The sequence below is a fragment of the Camarhynchus parvulus genome, chromosome 15 (genome assembly GCF_901933205.1).
Source record: "Camarhynchus parvulus chromosome 15, STF_HiC, whole genome shotgun sequence".
Lineage (NCBI taxonomy): Eukaryota > Metazoa > Chordata > Aves > Passeriformes > Thraupidae > Camarhynchus > Camarhynchus parvulus.
The window spans coordinates 7305444-7329043 of record NC_044585.1 but is presented as its reverse complement, the minus strand read 5'-3'; the positions used below and the strand labels follow the sequence as shown (position 1 = coordinate 7329043).

Below are 23600 nucleotides of genomic sequence, written 5' to 3'. Positions count from 1 at the left end.
CATCTTTTACTTCAAGCAAAATGTCACTTAGCTCTCTGCCACTTCTGATTAATAACATTTGGGTTGAATCCCGGCCTTATTTTGCATCCATTTATGTGCATTAATAGTTCACAGTATGAAATGAGGGTCACAGAAATAAATGACTGTGAGCATGGGCAGACATTCACCAGTGAACAGATTCGTGGTGGCTTAGGTCAATGTGCTGATGTTCCACATAAACAGTGGAACAGTGAGTACCACGGCTCAGCTGAAAATAGGGACTTGTTCAGCTGTGGCACTGCTAATCCTGGGGATTGTTTGTCCCTACCCTTTCCCTCTCCAAAAGCCAGTAGCCATAATAACCACGCATGACTTAGCCTGCAGTGCAGCAGGGGTGAATGAACAGGGCTCTTTTCAGAAACAGAACTTTCAGCCATTAGTTGCTTTCTCTTAAGCATGGCATACTGTTCTTTGCTGCCATTCATTTCAATTTGGGAAGGGGGAGTGCAAGTAGGAAAGAACAAGGCAGGATCTCAGATGTCCATGAGATGGGGAAGATATCCCACATTCTTCCTGTTTCCTTCTTAATTTAAACATCATCTGCTGCAGTACAGCAGAAAATGTTGATCACCCATTGTGCCGTTTTAGTAATCAGCCTTTCTCATTGCTTAGCTGCCTGGTTGACAGTAAGGGAAATGAAATGTTCTATCTGATGTAGATTGCTAACGTATAAATTAATCTAAATTCTTGTGCTTTCCACTGCAGAAACCCGGGAAGTGGTGTGCGGTTCATGTACAGATCGCCTGGCAGATCTACCATCACCAGCAAAAGATAAAGGTAATTCAGATGGTTTCTGGAACAAAGCCAGGTCTTTTAGCTTACAGATTGTATTTGAGTGAGTAATGGGCAGGAAGCAGTTACTGTGGTGATTGTCAAGCTTGCCTGTATTGATTAACTAATACTTACACTCCTTTAACATTTATTATAGCAACTGTAAAGTTTATCTGAGGGCAGAGGAGCTGGGTTGAAGGGTGTACAGCCAGAAAGAGGGGAAGAAAGTTAGGGGCAGAGTAATTTCCCCAAGTCAATCTTTTTTTTTTCACAAAGCATGCACATTTAATGTTGCTTCCCCTCTGCATTAGTACCTCCTGTGGAGGAGGTAATGAAATGGCCAATGCAGTGAAGAACATTACAGAGCAGAGAGCAGCAGAGTAGATTGATAACATCAGTATTAGAGGCTGTGGGGCTTCCTGTGCTGCTGTGATGGTGGGCAGAGGGAGGAGGTTTAACACTCAAGAGGTAACAGGATGTAGGTACCCCGGGGTGCTGTTGCAGGCTTTAGACTCCCTATGGCAGGTAGAATAGCTGATAAAGGGACTTGTGTAGATTTTATTTTTTCACAGCTCCTAGAATAGTTTTTTTGTCCCATTAATGAAGGCTATTCTCTGCTTAAATAAGTACCTGTGAAAGGGGTGTATGTCCATATATTTTTATAAGCAAATACATAATCTTTAAGCTATTCATAGGCTTCTATGACTAAGGTGCAGTTCTGGCCGTGCTCACTTCTACAGGGCAAGGATAAGAACAGTCTCTGCAGGAGCCTCATGGCTCCCTTCATCCTCTGCCCCTTGCCTGCACACTGAGCTGTGCTGGCTGCAGGAAGGGCACAGTATGGGCACATCTCTTTCAAACTGGAGAGGCAGAACAGACAAGCCAATCACCCAGAGCCCATCACCCAGAGCCCATCACCCAGCTCTTGAGGCTTCTGTCAGCAGCTCCGTGCCTGCAGAGCATTTTTGTCAGGCTGAGAGTGCTGTTTGCTCCTGGGGTGCCATGCCCTCGGTGTGTCCTGTTCCTGCTGCAGCCTGTGCTGGGGGCTGAGTGCTCCCTGCTGACCTCAGCCTGGCGTGGGGCAGGCAGCTGAGAGGGTTGGGGTGGCCCTGCAGAGGCTGGCAGAGCACGGCCACGGCTGCGCTGCGTGAGCGGGGACTGTCACTGCCACTAACGCTCCCTGGCAGGGCTAGGGAGGAATGAGCCTTAACTCCCTCTCTTGTTTTCCCATAAAAATAGGAAGCGTGTAATGAGATTGGTTTTATATCATTTGACAGCAAATGCAGCTGGATCCCCACAAGCTAGAGATAGGTGGTAAACTTGACCTGTTCAGCAGACCTCCCGCCCCTGGAGTGTTTCCAGGCTTCCATTATCCACAAGATCTTGCCAGGCCTCTGTTTTCTACCACAGGTAAGAGAAGATTATTCCTTTTTTATTAAAAACAAACAAGAAGCAGTCAGTGTATGTCATGCATGACTTTACAGCTACATATGCCTCAAAAACAGAAGCAAGGTTGGTTTCAAGGGGTGCAAAGACACTGCTGTGACCAGGGCTCTGCCACCACCTCGAGAGCAGGATCCTCTGCACATCACTGAGCTGCAGCAGTTGGCCCACACACGTGTGTGCAGCTGGTTCTTATGTGTCTGATTAGTAGGCTATAGAGTGATTTTTTAAAAGCAATTTTGACAAAACACTTGAAAATGTTTCCATTGCACAGGATTAGAAGTGGCCCTAGTCTCTTTCTTGTTTTTATATTTGCCATGTTATTCTTCTCAGCTCCTCCACTCACCAGGTTTCTGTTTGTTTTCTGAAAACAAGGGTTTTTTGTAAAAGGAAAACTTCAATAACAGCACTGGAAATATCACAGAAGGTGTATTTGTCAAGTGTTTGTTTTTTAAATAGAAAATTCCTCTATGTGTTACAAACTTAAGCAAAGTCCAGGGCTTAAAATGATATATTGAATTTACAAAGAGCCCCAAATAATTAAATACAATTTACACTGATCAGTTGTTTTCCAATCTGTTGGAGAAGTAAATACAATCACAAAATTACCAAAGGACACTGTGTTGTTCTGGATGGCTCTGACCATGGGGACTGCAGCTCTCCCATTCTGGTCTAGGATGCCAGCCTGGATTCATGTGGACATCTGTCTACCAAATGCTAAATGTTGTCCTTATTCTCAGACTTAACTTTCTTCTCAACTTCTTCACATTTTCTCTCTGTGTTTGAGAGGCCAAAGTCTGCATTCTGAATGAGCTGCATCAATTGACGAGATGTAACTTAGTTCTTTATGTATGTAATTAATTGGAAAATAATGTCATTTTCTTCCCTAATGTTACTCTGGTTTTATGATGCAATATTGCACAATCACCTTAACTCAGTGCAGACATGGTCATATTCAGCCTTGGTTCAACCCTGTGGAAATTAATGACTTTAGTTTTGAACTCAGTCCCAAAAATGACAGAAAAGCAACAGATGACAATCGAGCTGAAATTTCTGTGAGAATTGAGTTTCAAATGCCAAATAGCCTTCAGGAACTCCACCAGGGCTTCAGTCTGTCTTTCTGCTCTGTCTGTGGATGGAAATTCTTAACCATCAAATGCACACTTCTACCACATGCAATCAGCACTGGTACCAGCATTGTAGGGTGCTGCCCTGTATTTTGGTCTCTGCAAAGGTATTTTGATAGTACAAAGCCAAGATACTTCTTGCATCTCCTTGGATGCACAAGCACTGCTTATTTACAAACCTCTGGCTGTTTTCCTCTGGCAGATGTTTCCTTATCACTGTCCTGTGCTGTCATTACAAGAATCTTGTTTCATATCTGGTTTTGCTGCTGTAGGCTGTTCTGGACAGGATTACCCTAACAGACAGAAAAGCACCAGTCCAGTTGGTATCTGGAATTTTTTCCCTTAAAAGATGCAAGCATGGCTTGCTTTTCATTTGTAAAAGCAAGAGGGAGAATAGGATGAAATAGAAACATAAAAGAAGGCAAACTAATAGAAAACTTTCAGTAGAGAGGAACAACCTTACAACAACTTTTCTGTGAGTATATTAATCACAAGAGCCATCACACAGTAAATCCAGGTAAAGAGTGTTGTCAGTGTGAGCAAACATTGCAGCTGGAATACGTGGAGGAATAAAGCTTTTACTCTGGAATATCTGAGGCATTCTTTTCACCTTACTGAGCACGTGTGCAGTTGGTGTGAATCATTGGTTCTGCTGCATTGCCTGGTTACTGGGGGAGACATAAGTTATCTTAGGGCCACCTGTCTCCAGGAGGGATGCTGGGCTGCCTAGCAGACAGTCTATTTAATAACTGCCTGACAGCCTGCAATGCTGCTCCTGGCTTCCTCCAGAGGATTTTTTATTATCAGCCCATGTAGTGGAGTTTGTAAGCCGTCTCCTTTGAAGAAATCTCCCATCCATTATACACCTTCTGAAATCTTAAAGGATTAGGAAGATGACAGTCTCCATCCGTCTTGAAGCATTGGAGCAGTCAGAATGTTTATAGAGAGGTACTGGATGGGTCTCGTTGCCGTGGTTTCTCTTAAGTTTCTTCAACTCATTTTCTGGCTGCTTGGGTTTGAGGTGCCCAAGCTGGTGGGGGACACAGAGCTCTGTCTCCCTCTCAGGTTTCAGTTTGCTCATGTTCTGGACACAGGAGTGTGTTTCACAGCAGCCATCAGGGGTTGGGCTCTGTCTCCAAGGAAGGCCAGGTCAGGGGCTCACCAAGTACCCCAGTGACAGCTGACACCAGTGCTTTTCAGTCTGAGGTTGGGAGCCTGTTCAGATTCACATATCCCTCCTGCAAAGGAAGAAAATCTCTCTGCTCTGAAAGGAGAGGAGAGTTTCCTGCATGAGTCTGGTCCACCTTGAAATACAGGGCAGACCTGCTTGTTTCACCCCTTCCTTCCCATCTCCTCAGCCTGGTATAATCCAGCATGCTCAGCAGTGTTCTTTCCCACGGGGAAGTGAAGCACCATGGCAATGAACAGTGTCTAGGAAAGGGAAAAATACCAGGGGGGAGCCTGTGGATGCAGAGACAGATGTGAGAGCGGAGCTGGAGCCCTCATGGGGAAACCATGATTGATGTTCCCTGTGTGCCTGTCATTAACTGGTGTTTCATACAGACTAATCAGTCACCTCTGAGCACCTTCTGGCTGGGCCCATAACCTGGGCTGGCCCTTTTTCATGTAAACATGGAGTAATGACGGAAAATGTCAGACAAAGAGCTTGGCTTCCCTGTTACTGCAGGTGAGCAGCAGCTCTCAGTGCCAGGTCTCCTCCTGCCTCCAGTGCCCTGTTAGACTCCTTGGTAGGGCTGTCAGGGAGATCCATGCTGCTCACTCAGCCAGTGTTTGGGGTCTTCCCCTGCCTTTGTTGTTTAAATGTGGCGTTTGCATTCAGCTCTTGAATGTGATGGTCAGGAGCTCTGTGTGTACCAGGAGTCACTTGCCCCTGAACTAAAAAGGGACCTTGTTCTCACAGGTGCAACGCATCCAGCCACCACCCCTTTTGGTCCCTCACCTCACCACAGCAGTTTCCTGCCTACAAACCACTTGGCAGGTAAGTGTAAGTAGCCCTGCCCTCACCTCTGTACCTCTGCCCCCTTCCTGGCTCTCAGTGTGGTCCTGCACCGGGGAGGGAAAGGCTTAAAGCGCCTGAGGATGCCGAAGCTGGCCAGCTTCTCATCCCTGCCAGCTCCCAGCACATGTCCTCACTGTCCCCCAAAGGAGAAGGCAGTGCAGAGCTGTCACATCTGTCACTGCTGGGACACTGCACCAGAGCCAAATGTGACCTGTAGAGTCCTGTGCTCCTGAATGTGCCTGAAGAAATGGGGGAAATTTATGCAAAGATACCTCAGACAAGCCTCAGCTTAAAATGGGCTCCTCCTGTACCATTTTCCACGTATGAAAGGTCTTGACTACATTCTGTAAAAGAGTTCAGGGAACAGTTCCTGGCAAGTAGATGTTCTGCACATTTTGCCAGACTTTCAGTTTCCTAATTGGCAGTAAGTAGAGCCTGATTTTGTCAAATTTCCTCATTTTAGAAGCTCACAAGCAGCTCATTGCCAATTAAAGTTCAAGCTCTGTTGATTAATGTTTTAGTAACATTCATCCAATCAGTAAATGTGGCATGCCACATGACCTAGTAGACTTTTTTCTCTTGCAAATACCCAGATTTACATCAATTCCTGAACATTCTGTCAAAATTAACTATCTCTACTGAGTCACTCAGCCACTTAAGATCAAAGAGGAAGGGCAAGAACTGTTTTAAATAAGTAAATAAGCAAAAATAGCTGTTTGCTTTAAGATACAAGCTATTTGTGCCATTTGCCTTGATATGTTAAATGTGATATCTGTGAGGAAGTGGAGAGCAGCATTACCTCCTGTAACATGGCAAGTTAAGGACTTGAAGGGGACAATCAGAAAGCCAGTGGGCAGGAGGAGGAGTTGTTTAGAGATGACCAGTAGGAAAGAAAACAGGTACACTGGTAGGATTTAACTCCAGCTGTCTCTGCAGTGTGGAAACCTGAGATGGGCTATGTGCTCTCAGAGAGGAACCTCTTCTGGTGATGGGTGCCTTTACTGGAAAAAAAGTGCAGAAACAAGACAGTCATCTCCTCAGTGCTGGCCTAGGGGCCTGCTGAGATTCTTCTTTCAAGGCAGTTGCAATGTTTCTACTATTAGTACTGATAAGGAAAGAGAGTTATAGCTCAGCAGCCACCCTAATTTCAGCTGTTAGGCCTTAATTTCTAACTCACTTCTGACTGGCATACAAAAGTTTATTACAGCACCTGTTTGCAGAGTGAGCACTGAATCCCTTCTCCATTTTAACATGATAGGAATTTTCTGTGCAAAGAACCTTGCAATGAGAAGGATCAGCTTAAAGTCTGGCCTAATCCTACTTGGACTCAAACCGTTAAGAAGGGGAGGGGTGCGTTTCATTCTCCAACATTCTTGGCTAAATGCCTGCTAAATCCCTGTTTGCCTTTCCAGATCCATTTAGCAGGTCAAGCACCTTCAGCGGCCTTGGGAACTTAGGCAGCAATGCCTTTGGAGGATTAGGCAGTCATGCTCTGAGTAAGTACTGGCTGGGTTACTGCAGACAAACATCCCTTCCAGAAAAGCCACATGCTAATATTTACAGCAGCTGGTGGTAGTTTTTAAAGAAGTTTAATTCCTAACCTCCATTCTCCTATCTGAAAACACTGCACCTAAGATTTCCAGGTCTCTGCGGTGGGAGCTTTTCTGCATGTCACAGAGGTCAGTAGCTGTGCTCTGTGCCACCTCACTGCTGAGGGTTGGTACCTTGAGTGCTCAGAGAGCCACTGGAGCTGCAAAACACCACCGAGCTCTGAGACCCTGTGGGCACCTAAAGTAACACCCTTCACCAGTGAAGATGCACAGTGGAGCAGCTATTGATACTTCTAATTCATGTAGACATCCTCTGTAACTGTTGGCTGAAGTTTAAATTACCTGTATAAAATAATTCTACCTCATAAACATGTCAGCTGTAGGTGAAACATGCTTGAGAGCCACACATAAGAGAGCATGCTTGTGCATCTCATGGTGCAACAGGAATCAGCTGAAGATGGATGGAGGAAAATCGAGTGACTGTTCTGAAAAGCCTTACAGCCAAGCTCTGTGTTTATACACACACATACATACCACCAAATAGTCTGGGTTCTTCAACAAAAACAGTCCCTGAAGCCTCAGCTGCAGGCAGCTGATTGCTTGTAACTATCCACAAATTAAAGTTTCTGCCAGAGAGAGGAGCTGAGGAAAAATACTGCTTTTGTGCTGGAGCCTTTGCCTGGGGTGGGGGGAGAAGAGAAGCTGGGCATTTTCAGTAGTCTCTGAGTTATTGAAATGTATAAAGCTTCCTCCAACAACAGCCTTTAAAGAGCTGGTGGATCTTACACCCAGTGTTGGAATTATCTGTCTCCCCTCACTAGTAGTTCCCTCTCACCATTAAAAAGCCTTAAAAGGACAGCTCTGATTGTGACTAATATTGTGAAAAATGTCTGTATAAATGATTGGCTTTGAATTATTTTTAACTCTTCCTCCCCCTGCCATTATTCTAGCTCACAACAACATTTTTACTCACAAAGATGGCCCAAACCTGCAGAATTTCAATAACCCCCATGAGCCATGGAACAGACTGCACCGGACCCCGCCTTCCTTCCCAACCCCTCCCCAGTGGCCCAAGCCGTCGGATTCGGAGCGGAGCTCCTCGGTGACAAACCACGACAGGGACAGGGACAGGGAGCGGGAGCCCGACAAGAGGGACCTTTCTCTGAACAAGGACGACAGAGACAAAGAGAGGTGAGCACTGTGGGTTCCTGACCACGTCTTCCTGGGACTGTTTTTCCTCTTTACTTTTTTCTGTTTTCCCTAAAATGTTGCTGATCCTTAAAGCAGCTGATAGGCATTTTCCTCAGATAAGCACAAGTGCTAGCAACACCACAAAAATTCCTCTTTGCCTTTTAGGATTTTGTCTTCTATGGAAATACAGTAACCTAGTCCTTGCTAGTCAGTTAACAAATCACGCCAGGCTGAGGAATTGAGTGTGTTGCTGTGTTTTCAGTGTACTGAAAACTTGGTTGTTGTCAGTGCAGCTGCTTTAGGATTGCTGAAATTGTGATGGGTCCTTTGGAGACAGTCATAGTTCTCATTAATGTACAGATATGCTGATGAATTCCAATGTTAGCTGGACATTAATGAGATAACAATGCAAATGCCTGTTTCTGGAGCAGTGTGCATGAATCCATTAGCAAAACTGATTTTAAAAAATTGCATTGTGGGCAAATCCTTATTAAGGATGACAGGCCTGTATCACCTGGGCTAGAGTTACTTCATTAGCTCCCAGTTATATGATTCTGAAGCTGTGAAGCCCTTTACATTTCAGAGCCCAGTTGTCTCCAACAGGCTTCTTCTTTGTAGGCAATAACAGCCTGCAAGTCTTAGATGTGCATGCTTGACTAGTGATAGGGGTTCACAGTTTGCTGGAGTGCTTTTAATGAGATCTTCAGGCAGTACCTATGAACAAGATTATATGGAAGCAATAGGCTGAAAATCTTCTTGCTTTACATGTTAAATTGTCTGACATCCTTGCACAGATTTCATTCAGGTAGGGAAGGTATCATTCTTGGCTCTAATGGAATTCATTTGCAGACCAAGGTTACTTTACTCTCAGGAGTGTTCACACAGGGGTTAACAGCTCTATTACACTTCTATTAATTTAGCTTAAGCTGTCCCCAGCATCCCTATTTGGCCATGGTTTTAATAAACCACATCCTTGACCAGCAATCAGGACTATCACAGAGGAAGAAAGCTGGGTTAGCAAATGTAATCATAAGAGATAAATACTTACACAGCTCCCCAAAACATCTTCAGCTTTCAGCACTCAGGTCTTACAGCTCTCAAAAACCAACACAACATAAAACTTAGGCAGAGTGAGCCTCTCAGCTGCATAATGCCGTTCTCTCAATCACACCATCATATTTTGCATTTAAAGTGTCTCTCATTCAGAGCAAAGTGCTTTTAGAAGGTGAGCATTATTTATTCCCCTGTTAAAAAGGTGGGATTAACTGTGACTAATTGGCTTGCTCAGAGGCAGAGGTGCAATTGGAAATGTAAACCTTTGTGCCTCTCTTTCTAAACCATGGATGTTGTCATCAGACCCCTTGTTTATCGCAGCAGGTCCTCTTGAAACACAGCTCAGTTACTCAGTTTTGTGGCTGATTCAAGGGTGTTTCTCCTGAAGCATCTGGCTTACCTGCAAGAAATGCCAACAACAAGAAGTCTTGCAGTTCTGTAGGGAAATCAGCTTCACCTTATGGCTGCTTCCAGACAATGAGGCTGACTTGGGAAGGACCTGCATGCATTTCTGTAGTTTTCTGTTTTGTGTACCTAGATCCATGTTTTAGGAAAGGAACCCAAGTTTTACAGCTGAGAAGGTCATTGTCTGGCAGCAAGATTTACACATGAGTACACAAGCTTTTTTTAAAGAAAAATAAGCTGTCTAGAATTCTTCTTTCCCTACATTTCTCAGTGAAATGGTGAATATAGTATTCTTCCAGCCACATCCCCAATTTAGTCCTACATTTGTGAACATTTAACTTTTTTTTGTCTTTAAAGTATGTAAAGGCAGATAATGCATATCGCTTAGCATAGGATTGCAGCTGTAGCTGATGTTCATAGAACTTTCCAAATCCTTCCCTTAGCAATCTCAGAGTGTACAACTGGGCACAGCACTGTGCATGCCCATCATCACACATAACCAAGGATGTACCTTCTGTCTTTTTACAGAGACCTCATGGAGAAAAACAGACATTCGAACAGATCCTCGCCGGCATCCGCCCCAGTGACGCACCAGATCAGCAATCTCATCCGCAGCAACAGCCAGAGCTCCAGTGAGCCCATCAGGCAGGTCAGCCTCGGGGACAGGGAGAGGTCCAAGGAGCCCGAGAGAGAGCACCCTGACCGGCTGAGAGAGCCGCCCATAGCTGAACACAAGATCAAAGAGAGCCGTTCCCCAGTGAAGGAAACTCCAAGCCATGATAAGAGACCCTCTGAGGACAACACAAAGCCAGTAATCCAGTCTGTATCCCCATACAGCAAACCTGCACTAAGTGAGAGCCTGAAGCTTACCAATCTAATGAGCAAGGACATGGAGAGAAAGACAGAGCTTCCCAGCGACCTCCAGAAGATTAAGAATGACATCAAAGTAAAGGAGGAGAGGAAGGAAGACAGTGATGTGCTAGTGGTTGGGTCTGAGCCTTCCCAGCACTCCCGGTCAGTGGAGCATCCCCCACCGCCCACTCTCCATGGATTATCATTGCCTCACTCGATGGCTGCCTCCATGCCCATCTCCATGGGCAGCGTGCACCAGATGAACAACATGAATGTCCTGGACCGCAGCAGGATGATGACCCCGCTCATAGGCATGAACCCTTTGTCAGGAAGAGAGAGGCTGCCGCATCCTGGATTTTCCTGGGACCCAATGAGGGACCCATTGCGAGATGCCTACCGGAGCTTAGACCTGCACCGTCGAATGGACTTCCAGCTCCGGACAGATCCTATCCATAGGTTTCCCACCACCTCTGGCTTTTATGACCACGAGCGTTCCTACAGAGACAGGGAACCACACGACTACAACCACGAGAACCTTCTGGAAGCCCGCCGAGAGCAGGAGCGGTTGCGGCAAGTGGAGGAGCGCGAGCGCTTGCACTTACGGGAAGAACTTGAGCGTGCCAGAATGCACCACTTGCACTCGTCCCCCATCGAAAGCCACCTGGCACACGTGCCATCGTTCATGCCTCACTTGAGCGGGATGCATTACCCCAGACTGAGTCCATCCACTGCCATGCACAACGGGATTTTGAACAGGAACCCGCCGACCGCAGCGCTGAGCGCGCCGCCGCCTCTCGTACCAGCCAGCAGCACCAGACCTGCCTCCCCTCGCAGGACTACCCCACTCACAAACTCAGAGTCCAGGGACTATTCCCCCTCTAGGAACCCCAAAGAAGTAGAGGCACGATAGTCCCCAACATTGAATTTTAAACTCACCTGTACATAAAAAACAAGCAAGCAAACAAACAAGCAAACAACAACAACAAAAAAAACACAAACAGGAAAAAAAACCAACAAAAAAAGAAAACAACAAACCTTTTACAAAATGCACTGCTGTAAACTTTTTTTTTAATGTAAAATTTGTAGAAGTTAAGCACATTTCCATAAATAATGGGGTTGGGGACTTTCCAACAAGAAGGTTGCTGAGAATGGGAATTTAATATATAGGTATTGATTTTTGATTTTGTTTTTTGTTTCTGTGCTAAAAAAATGAGTTAAGAATATCAAGTTTGTACATTTTTTCCCAAATGTGAGAAACATTTTTAATGGATTTGTATTTTTTTTAATTTTGTGCTCTTTATTCACTTAAAAAAAGAAGAAATTTTGCTTTTGTTTTTAGTTAAATTTGCATTTTAAAGGCCTCAGATCCTTAAGAAAAAAATACCCAGGGTTTCTTAAAAGTATTATTTATGGAAATACTGTAGTTTTACAGTCCACTGTGAGGTTCCCTTCTGAGGCCAATTGATCACTTACCTTGGTACTTTGGAACCGAAGTTACAGATATATATTAAAATATTAATAATAATAATAATGTACAAAACTGTTTGTTTTTGCCTTATTATATTATGCAGAAATTTAAGAGGAATTTTTTTTGACTTCTTGTTTTAAACAAAAAAAAAAGAAAACAAACTGTAAATACTCTGTTAATATAAATGTACACCAATATTAAATTCTTAACATAGGTAGACTTTATAAAAATGGTTTCTAGAACCACTCTGGTTATTTGTTAACATGGTTACAACTCATACTCTTGTCACAGTCAGAAATTCACACTCAGAAAGCTCAGTACGGCATATATACTTCAACTATGCAAGAACTCGGAGGCAGGTCTTAGTGGATGTTGGGGGGAGGAAGGTTTTAAAAAAAAAAATTAAAAAAAAAAAAACAACCCAAAAACAACCAACTCGCAACTCTGGAGACAGAATGGCAATGGCATGTGAACAGGAAGAAGGATGCTTGTGTTTAACAAAAAAAAAAAAAAAAGAGAGACTGAATTTTTTTGTACAAACACAAGGGACAGTTCGTCAAGAAAAGAGAAAGACACACGCTCCTGGAAGGGAATTTTGGTTTCCTACTTTTCAAGCTGGCAAAAGCAGATGGAACTGGCACAGTACCATGCGGCAGACCCTTTCCTTATATTTTTTTTTCCTTTTTTTTTTCTCTTTTTTTGTGTTGTGGGCAGGATCGCTGGCAAGCAAGGACAATTTTCCGTGGACCCCTTGTGCTAATTGTGCAGTGTTCTTATTGGAATCTGTATACAAGACAAAGTAGAATTTTAGGAGTGCAAAAAAAAAGTCTAATGGTTGATTTAAAAAAAAAAAGAAATTCTGATATATTATCTATAGTACATGAAGACCATAAGCAAATGTTTGTTTCAGTGTGGTTCTGCCTTGAACTGCTTTTTGGCATGATTTATTTTTTATTTCCAATTTTACTTTTCATCCATATGTAAATTTTGCCATGTTTTACTTGCTGTACCATCCCCCCTTCCCTTATTTTATTTTTCAGTGTCCATGTTTTATATATCCTGGGCTTTTTCTCTCTAGTTAATTCAGCCATCCGCTACTATTTTCTTGGCTCTGTAACTCTTGTTTCCCCCCCCTTCCCGTCCTCCCCCCTGCACCCCCTGTAATTTTAAACATTCAGTTTCCTTGTAGATCAATGAAGATAAATACAACATTGATTTTGGATGAAAAAGGCAGTTGAGTGTTTGTGTGTCGTAGCCAGCGCTGTTGACTCGAGGCTAATGGTTTATTGACGGCTGGGAGGAGGCAGCTGGTGGAAGGGGCTGGTGCTGGGACAGGGATTTGCTTCTGCCTGTGAATCCTTCCCAGCAGAAGGAACACGCTTTGGAGGTTGGGATTTGGGGGTTTGGGGAGGAGAGCAGTGCCCCCAGCCCTACAGCATCTCCACCCCACAGCCCAGGGGCACGTCGGGCTCTGACCCAGCATCTTCTGCCAGGGGAAGGAGGGGCAGCAAAGGAAGCACAGCCTGTGTGCAGCAGCTCGTGTGGAGGGACCCTGCTGCCAGCATCACCACGGGAAGGTTATCACCTCCAGCACCGCTCTGCGCCTCCCATTTGCCTCCCAAACCTTTCCCTGGGCTGAGCTGTCTGCGGGGATGGAGCCGTGCCCCAGCCCCTCGCGCTCCGAGGCCGACGGGGCTTTAGCAGCATGGCACAGCTCCTGGGTTTAAGTCTGCGTGTGACTAAATTACTGAGCGTGAAAAAATAAAATAAAATGAAATAAAATAGCAGGGTCCTTAATCTGATGAAAGGAGGCTTAAAACAAAAATAGGCATTAAAAATCAGCACCTGCTCTCTCGCAGCTGAAAGTGGAGGAACATAGAACACATGGTGGATGTGAAGTGTGTTGGACTCAGCATAAAGATTCATAATGCTGGCTCAGGGGGATTGTAATTCTCCTGGTGCCAGTGTCCAACATGGAATCTTGTTTGATACCATTTCTGACATGGATCTGCATAAATGAGCCCCCCTAACCTCTGCTAGAGTCCACAGCTGCATGTTCCTAATGCAGGTACATGTGAGCAAGGAGGTTGTTACTGCAAACTTCAGAAAAAAATGCAAAGATGGGCCATACCCTTTGGAAGCGTTTGGTCTGTGTATGACTTAAAAAGTGAGCATTAAATCAATGCTATGCTCCCCTGGCATTCCTGAAGGATTGCTTATTGCAGCCACCCTGGTGCCAGAAGAATTCATCATGACTGATGTTGTGGTGGTCTGAATATTAAAAGAAAATCAGTGGTTTGCCATTTACTGTATTAGGAGGCATTGCTCTCACGCCTTCGGAGGATGACCCATCAATAATGCTGCACTACAGTGGGATTCCTGTGGAATTACACAGTGTCGAGTATCAGCCTTCTCACAAAATGGTTCATCATGATTAATGGTATTATTACCTAAACAGAGAAACTAATTAATTCAGCCTTATTCCTTTAAGCCACCCCAGCTGAGCTGCCTTCTGCTAAAAGAACTGGTACAGAAGGACTTCCTGGGTTTTATGCATTCCTACCACTGTTCAGCTTTAATTTTCTGCCGTTTTCACCATTTTTATTCTACTTTTGGCTGTCTCCCCAAAGACTTCCCTCAGTCACCAAAAAAGGGTGGAATTTAGCAAACAAATGACAGTGGGTGGGAGGAAAAAGATGGGATTTGGAAGGTTCATTGCTTGCCTCAGGCAACCTGTGTTTAAAAAGATACTCGGGAAGCTGTAAGGAGGGAGACCAGTGGTTGCACTTACATTACCTTTTGTCCAAAATGCCTCATGCCCATTGGGGCTCCATGGAGAATGTGTGCACCAGCTTCAGTTAATGGACATCACTCTTGGCCCAGTCAATAAAAGAGACAACTAGGATACCAGGGAGTGAGGGAAAAAGCCAATCTGTAAAGTTGTAACAAATCCTCAGATCACTTGTAAAAAATATTAACTGTTCCTTGACAAAAAGATCTAGTGCTTCCCTAAAAAGCCAGCTTTATTGCCTAAAATAAGCATATGGGAATTGTCCTTTCCAGCCTATATAGATACCATAAATACATAGTTAGCTGTAGGTGGCCTGGAGTCAGACAAACAGAGGGTTGATGCAGGGGAGCCCAAGGACTCGGTCAGGTCTGTAGCGCCAGCCCCGCCCGGGCCCAGAGGAGGGAAAGCAAAAGGAGCCAACTGGTCAGGAATGCAGTGTCCTGAGAGCTTAGGGAAGGGCGAGACACACCAGCTGTGCTTCAGGCAGCCCAAAGTGCCAGAATGAGAGCAGGGATAGAGATCAGTGCTGTGCAGCTCAGGCTGGAGCTGAGAAACCCTCAGCAGAAGGGGAAACAAGATGTGTGTTTTCCTTGGCTTGTGCCAAGCAAAAAAAAAAAAAAAATCTTTCCCTTAAAACCTTTCCCTTACCTCCCTCAGGAAATTCCTTTTTGCCAAAGTCTTAAGAAAATAGTTGTGTTGCAGTGTTGAGGGATTTTGGTAATGGTTTTGTGAGAGGCCAAACTGGCATCACCCATCACCAAAACCTGGTTGTCCCCATGCCAACACCCCTTGCAGAGCTCTCCCCAGTGCTGCTTGGTGCCCCTTAGCACAAGCAGTTGGCTCTGGGGAGAGTCCAGCTAAGGAAATAAAGAGAAATGAGGCTTGGGCAAATAAATTTAGGACTTTTGCTCAAATCTTGGGGAGCTGGTAGCCCAGGGGTTAGCTCAGAAGCACGGTGCTTTGGGAAGAGCAGGGCAGGTCATGGGCTCAGCCTCAAGCTGGGCATCACTGGGGCCAAGCAGCATTGTCCAGGGAGCCACTTCTTGTCCACTTGTGTCCAGCAGCAAGATGGCATCTTCCTGCTGAGCCCACAGCTCTTTCACAGCACCAAGATCAATACTTTGTCAGGAAAATGCCTTTCCTAGCAGTGCACTGTATTATGTGAAACTGAATAAAAAGCAAGGAGTGGGGGAAGGCTACACCAGGCCTAAATTACAGGCTCCCGTTTCTGAACATAATGGAGAAAAAGAAAAATCAAATGATGTTTTGAAGTTTAACTTGGAAAATATTTTTCCAAAGCCTTTGAGGGATGTGTGTGTGAAGTAGAAAGGTCGGCTCCCCTCATCGCAGCCCCTGCTGCTGCGGCACAGCTGGAGGCTCCCTGCGCAGCGGCTGGGACCTCCTTGCAGGTGTCAGCACGGCAATTCCTTTGTCTTCTCACAAAAAACCTTCTGCTCCATTAAGCTTCCCTAATTGCTGCATTTATCATCAGCCATTTTCTGCTTGTTCTCTTCCTCATTCAGCGAGGATATGTCAAAATAGAGATCCACCCGCAGTCCCTGGGAGATGAAGCTGTTGGAGGCACCGGCTGCTCAATTGGCCGTTCCGCAGAAGGTCCCTCATTACCCGCTCGTGTGTCACACACATCACACAGCCGGGCTCTGCTGGCCGGGTGTCAGGCCCTTTGCACTGAGCCTTGATAAATAGCTGAAAGGAGAAAAATACAGGGCTTCTTTTTTGACTCAAAACCCAGCCAGCTTCGTCCTCCTCCTCCTCCTCCTCCTCCTCCAGCTCCTGATTGGAATTCACGCAGAGAGGTGCAGCTGCCCGCAGCAGGGTGAAGCCCTTCATCTCCCCCCGGAGCAGTCTGAGGAGCAGAGCATGTGTGTGACACCCAAAGGAGATGGGGCCCAGCTCACACCCACACCGGCCTCGGTCACACACCAGCAGCAGGAGGAACCCTGGAAGAAAACCGCTGTGGCTCAGCGGGGTGGGCAGGTTTCTGCAGCTGCTTTCCAGAGGAGTTGCCGTCACATGCAAAGTCATAGCTCTTCTGCGGCATTTGCTCACTGTTTTATCAAAAACATTTTTATTGTTATTATTATCAATATTAATATTATTAATATTATTGTTAATATTATTATTTCAGGGAAAGGAAAAACCAGTCAAGACACTGCAGAAAGTGACTAGCTTTTCAAAAATGCTCCGTTCCTTTCCACAGCCTCCCTTCCCTCCAGCATTTCCAGCTGCTGGAGGGCCAGAGCGCAGCGACGTTCCCAGACACGCTGGTGGTGGTGGGATCACTCAGAGGAAATTGCAAAGCAGAAGATTTCTGCAAATCCAGATTCAAAGTGCTGGCCAGAGAAAAACACAATGGTGAGGAACTAGTTTGGGGAAGCTTTTAGGTTTCAGTATTCAAAAATCTTTCCTTCCTTTTTGAATGCTATTAAAAAGCCTCCTCCTGTGGAGGGAACAAAGGAAAAGGGATTAATTTTATGGGGCTTTTTTCAAAACTAAGATGGTTCAGGATTTTTGGTTTGTTAATGGACATCTAAGAAACTACAGAGAGTGAAAAACGTCTGACAGGGGAGCCTCATCTGAGGGGTGATTTGCACTAAGCCACTCTGGACAGGGGCAGTACCATAAAAAACACTGTTACAGCTTCCATTTAAAAGAAACCCACCTTAACTCCCAGCACATACCTGAAAAGGCCAAGAGCTGTGCTCTGCTGTCATGGGGCTCTGCAGGTTAATCATGTGTCTGCAGCTGGGAAAGCAGGGACCCAAAGCAGCCCAGCTATTGAAGGAATTAATTCAGCTGCTGGGGCTGGCTCTGGAGATCATGCATGGCCAGATTAGCCTTTCCAAGAGCTCAGCATTTTCTGCCATGTCCTGTGGAGTTTCACTTGTCCAACTCTGCAGAATTTAAAGGTTAAGCCTCAGGCACGATGCAGCTACGTTGCTGTCAGATACAGAATCACCACTGCCATGGCCAGCACACAGGGGCACTGGCTGCTAATGGCCCGTGCCCAGGGCACAGCAGAGCCACAGGAGCAAGGACACCCTCTCCCACCTGGGCCTGCAAAGTCCGCAGTGGCCTGTTTGGACCATTACTGACAGATCTTGTGGCAGCGGCACAGTGAGGTTTTTCTACAGCCTGCCTCCAATGTGTTCACTGGATGACTTCACGCAGCCAGACATGGCCAAAAATGTGCCTCTGTGAACTAATGAATTGGTTTAATTGTCTGCCAAACCTGAGAGCAGCCAAAAGTAACAAATTAAAGTTTACAATCCTGTGGTCTCATTTACAAGGGGATAATACAGCAACTGTTTATTTTGTGAGATGTTGGAGTGAGTCGGGAGAAAATTACAGCCCCTATATAATATTAATAATAATCAACATCATAAAAATACTTTTAATTGGAAACACCGATGGTTGTTTTGCTCCGTTAACTTGCACAATTGTTCCAGCCCATCTGGCTGCCAGCTCACAGGGCAGGGGGTGTTGGTTCCCTGGAGGCCAAGCTGGCTCCACAGCCACAGCAGCTCACAGCAGCTTCACACTCAGAGTTTAATAATCACTCTGGCTCTAGCACGACAGCACCCACGGGAGCACCCACAGGGCCAGATGATGCTTCACAGGGCCATGGAAAGAGCTCTGGGGAAGGAAGGAGATGCCAGGATGCCTGGAAGCTCCAGGGAGAGTACAGCTGAGGTCCCCAGCCCAGAAGGAGCAGGCTGGGCAGGGAGGTGAGAGCAGCAGCTCTGCAGCTTTTGGAAGACGTGTGAGCCACGGTCTTTGCCAAGGGGTGGAGGTGCAAGGTCAGCCCTGATCACCCCTGCAGCTGTGTTCCAGGCTGGAGGGAGAGCCCAACAGGCCCAGGGACACATCCCTGCTACCCTGGCACATGCCCTGGGAACACCCCATGGGCTGCTGGTGTCAGCTCAGCCCTGTGGCAGTGGCTCTGCTCCTGCAGCTCTCCAGGACAGGGCAGCAGGGCTGTGACACTGCCAGGGCAAGAGCAGGAGCCTCCTGGGCTGGAGACAGCCCTGAGCCCAGTGCTGCAGGCACCAGCACAGGCTCCAGCACCACAAAGCAGTGACCAGCTGAAGCAGGTGACAACATCCTTGCACAAGGACAGGCTCAGGCTTTCAGCCTTTTTCAAGCCACTGCATCAGAAGCCCTGGCTGCACCTTCCTTGTGCACGGGTTGCTGAGTGTGGGGTTTCCCCAGGCTCTGGCACCCCATTCATTCCAACCAGAGGCTCTTGAGAGGTGGGGGTATGTGATACAGGCTCTGGGATGAGGGACAGTCCTAAATATGGGAAAATTGCCACAACAGACTTCTTTTTTCTGCAGAAGAGATGAGGCCCATATGAAGCTCAGCAGCTGGGTGAACGGCTGTGTCGCCAAAGGCTGTTGAATGGGAATGCAAGAGGGGGAAAAATAAATAAATATGTCCGTACATCCCCATGAAATGAATCCCTCCCCGTTCAGCCATTTCCCTTTATTTCTTCCTTTTAGAAGCAAGGTTATCGGGTCTAACATCACATCCAAACATTTCAGCACTAGCATTATATGGGATGCTCCAAGGTCAGCGCCTGCAGCTGTAAACTCATTAGTCTTGTCTTTTGTGAGAGAAGAAAGCCTCTTCATTCCTCTCTCACCCCCTTCCCCCCTAATTAAAATTAAAGTATTTCCTGGCCAAAAGTCATTTCTGCATTCATTCATCTCAATTCTTTTCTGTTTGGATAAACCACCCTTTGGTACTCCCAGGGTGTTATGTATACAAACTATAAACTCTTAATGGTCCTGCAGTGTGTTATGACTGGCCTAAAGAGCTAAAGCAGGCTCCGAAAAAGTGGTTCTTGGCAACGCTGTGTATGGAGTTCAGGCTCATCAGTCATATGCAATTAGAGATTAAAAGTGCTTGATGGACTATAGGGGAGACCAGCACAGAGGGAGATTAGGAATGTAGGAGAGAAAAGGCAAACAAAAGCTTTTATCTCAGCACAGCAGTTGCTACTACAAAAGCAGCAATGGAAGGACAGTCCCCATTTTGCAGAGGCACCCATGGCCTTTCCAGCTCGAGGGCCCCAGCATGCCCCATCCCCGTTCTGATGACCACCCACACTCCAGCAGGGTGATGCAAATCCTCAGGAACACCAGGGCTGGTGGCTGTTGCCCAGGGAGGGCTCGGGCAGGCCAGGCTCTGGAGGAGGCTCATGCCCAGGCTTTCCAGATCCCACAGCCAGCTGCCCACAGGCACAGTGCCTGGCAAACCAAACCTCCCCAGGTGCTGGCAAGGGCCAGTCTGCCCAGAACAGGGGCACCTGGGAGGCATCAGAAGCCTGGTGGGTCTGTAGGAATGGAGAGGGAACAGTAGCTTCTCTTCTTAGTGAAAAGGGGTATTTCCCCATTGGGTCCTCTTGCCCTGAAGGGGAGGTGGGTGGATGGCATGTAAATGCTTTTGAAAGGTTTGTGGCCATTTATTTCCTATTTTAGTGAGGAGCCTGCTGCATGCTAAACAGCCTATGGGCCACTGCTGACCATCCCTGCTGGATGCTCCCAACGACAGGAAGGAGCAGGACACAGGGGTTGGCAGGGACTGTCTTCCTCTCTCTCTCCACACCCTCAGCCTATGCAACCTCTCCAGTTTTGGGCAGGCTTAAAACGCTGGGTTAACATAAGGTATGGGGAGACAGAAATTATGTTTCTTCCATCAGAGAAATATTGGGGTTTGTAGACTGGAGGCAGTTTGTGCTTTGTGTAGGGGGAAGGTCCGAGCAGCTCTTCAGAGCACAGTGATCACAGTCTGGTAAATTGATTGTTATAGTATCAGGAGATGCAGGTGAGACAGTACTTGGTGCCCTTCTTGGTGAAGCTCAATGTCAACCCTGGGAAAGCAGGGAGCCCTCCCTCCTTTCTGTGCCCACAGCACAGTTGTGCTTCCATCCATTTGTTTTTCCTACCTACAGCTAACAAGAGAGCCATGGAAGCACTTGGAATGCCCAGCCCGAAGGAAGGAGCTGACTTTTTATGGAGTTTCATTATAGAAGTCTCAATCAGCCATTAGAGGTTCATTTAAATGGGTTTTCTTGAGCATTAATAGGATATGGTAGTGCATTCATAGCCAGCTTTCCTCAGGTTTTACTGAAAGTGGCATAAGTGGGTTTCTTCAAGTACATGTGATTGCTCATAGCCACTGAAGTTGATTTGAATCACTTGCTACCAGGCTCACCAATTTAGCCTGATAAATTGTGCATTATTAAATGGGGGAAGGGAACAAAGCTGTGTTCTCCCAGAGAAGAAAATGCAGGATTTCTCATCAATGAAGAATGATTCCTCTCATCAGCACAGTCTGAAAAAAGCCATAATGAACCATTTGCACCTAAGAGCACAAGCCTTCAGTCTACTTCATTCCTGATCCATCTTTGTGCTTGGAGATTCAGAGATGATGGGCTCTGCCCAGAGCCAGCCGGGAGGGCGAGTAAATCTGACCAGCAACCCTCTGTGTTTAGCTGAGTGTGCTTATCTCAGTGCTGCCTGGCTGCACTCATCAGCCATCAGTGTATCCTCTGTACAGGCAGCTCTGCCTTTCTGCTCAGGAGCACTCACAGGCTGCAAACTGCCCATGAAAAGGGATTCAACCCCTCACTCCAAGCATTAGTTCTTGATAAAGAAACAAACATATGTGGAAGGCTTTTTCTTTGTGTTGAATAGGAAGCATCTGCCCTGCAGGAAATCACTGTCTGACTCTGGGGAGCTTGTCTCACCCTCAGCCACACAAGCTGCTTGCCAGTCTACTTGTGATCACACAGGAGGTCATGGGCTGGGGTTTGGGAAGGGGCTGCTCTCCATTACTGCTGTAATGAGAGTATTGCTTTGGGTTGATGTTCTTAAATGCATTTTAGGTGCTTTCAAACCCGACCCCAGCTGCAACAGTGTCTGGGTATGCAAATAACCCACTCTGTTTGGATGACACTGAATTTAGTGTTTTTAATACACTGCGTAAGCACGAGGCTTTCTGGATCCCACTGCTCCATCAAGCCTGGCATCCTGCTCAAGTGTCCCAGCCTGCGTGGGGCTGTGTAATCAGGCACCAGGCTGCATTTCCCTGTCTCAGCAGGGTTATTAAAGCACTCTGTGTGACAGCCCCGTGCCTGGCTGTGCCACAGCCCCGCGGGGCCCCGGCTCCGTGCGGCTCCCGCTCACAATCCTGCCCTGATGGATGGACCCGAGTTAATGAGCTCCGAAGGGAACCACATGGAGCCCTCCTTGCTGGAGGCACAAGCCTCTAAGGGAGGGAGTTAAAAGGGGGCAAAAAAGAACAGTAGAGAAAAGGGATAGACTCCAGATAGCTCCTTTGGGGATGTGAGGGTTGTGCTTGATTAAAAGCAGTGCTTTATGAAAATGTTATTTGCTATGCTTGGAAGATGACATTCAGTGCAATAAGAGCGTACAGCAAACCTAATATGGTCCCTGTGGAAAGGGCTGGGGTGTGGGCCTGGGAATGCGTCCTGCCCTCTTATCTTTGATCACTTCTCTGCAGTAGCTGGGTTTTTCCTCCTGCCGCTGGGAGGTTCCACTTTCTCCCAAATATATAGGCATCCTTACTCTGTGCCAATGTGCAAGGAATGATGTGGAAAACCTCTTTCATGAGGAGATTCTCACAAGCAGAGGACTGTGACTGCCTCTCTGGGAGACAAGGATGACTGGTACCCAAATCTCAACCCTCCAATCCTGTCCTGAACTCACAGGGTGTATTTGTTTTGGCCGCCATCAGCTTGGCTACACTAGCACAGCTGGAATGAGCCTTTCAGAAGGTGATGCACAGATCTATTTCCAAGTAGTTTGCACTAGACTTTGTCTGGATGTGTTTGGTTTATAATGCTTTCCCAGAACACTTGTAAATTTTTTATTTCTGCTGAGAGCAGGAGAAACTAGCTGCTGTGCACAGAATAAAGTTGATTGTCTACAAAGTTTAATGCTGTTTTCTTGCTCTATTATTTGGCCGTTCTCTGTTTGTGCAAAACTGGTTTAAAGCTCACTCAGAGCTCCTGGGCTGTGCAAGGAAGAGAAAGGGGAAAAGTTATTTCTGTGCTCTGCCAAAATATACAAAATTTTATGTACCATGATGGAAAGTTAAGGTGAAAAGGGCTGGATCTGAGACAAGAAACATTTCTTTAATTTTCTCTACTTTTTTTAACAGGATTTGCTGTTGCTTTGAAAGCCTCCTGCTATTTTACAGGCAATAAAAAAGAGAGACTGAAAGCATTTATTTCCTGAGACCTGTTTGTTTCTTGAGCTCTGTTAAACTGAGCTTGCCTAGCAAAGGAAGGGAGGGGCAGGAGCCCAGCAGAGCCTTCATCCAGCTGGGGAGAGCAGGCTTTGCCTGCCTGGCCACAACAACTGAAAGCTCCATCCTGCTTTGCAGCCCTTGTGCTGTGCCCTGTCCCTGGGAGCTGCTGAGGATGGGAGCTGCCTCCCTGGAGCCAGGTGGGCTCCTGGTGCTGAGAGGCTGTGCAGGGCAGCAGCTCCCTCCTGTGTGCCTGCATCCTCACAGGTAGGGCTGGAGATTTTCCCAGCCAGAGGCTGCTGGCTGCACCAACACCCCTGCTTGGCCCGCAGTGCCCTCCCCAAGGGCTGGCAGGGGCTGCAGGTGGCACCAGCCTCAGGTGTGGCCCATCCCAGCCTGGGGAGGCACAGGAGCTCCTCCTGTGGCAGAAGCTGTGCTCCAGCAGGACAGTGACCCTGTGCTTCCTCCCTCAGCTCTTGGCACATCCAGGCCATGGACATGAAGGTCAAACCTGCAGCTGCACGTTAACATTCACAGGCCATTTCAGAAGCATGTGCTGTAAATGAGAGGATGTGTGAAATCAAAAATATTT

General features: G+C 46.5%; 1 protein-coding gene across 14 annotated transcripts in view; it reads left to right on the top strand.

Moving 5' to 3' along the window:
- The window catches only part of FBRSL1 (fibrosin like 1), a 502181-nt gene extending 489033 nt beyond the window's left edge, over positions 1-13148 (top strand). For 13 of the 14 annotated variants that reach the window (XM_030959009.1, XM_030958999.1, XM_030959008.1 and 10 more), the window contains 6 exons: positions 745-816; positions 2088-2220; positions 5302-5379; positions 6813-6896; positions 7901-8141; positions 10128-13148. In XM_030959009.1, coding sequence (XP_030814869.1) covers positions 745-816; positions 2088-2220; positions 5302-5379; positions 6813-6896; positions 7901-8141; positions 10128-11361 — 1842 coding nt within the window. In that variant the 3' untranslated portion in view covers positions 11362-13148. The remainder of the gene's footprint in view (positions 1-744; positions 817-2087; positions 2221-5301; positions 5380-6812; positions 6897-7900; positions 8142-10127) is intronic. The other variant, XM_030959001.1, reaches the window with a different exon arrangement.
- Positions 13149-23600: the final 10452 nt, after the last annotated feature.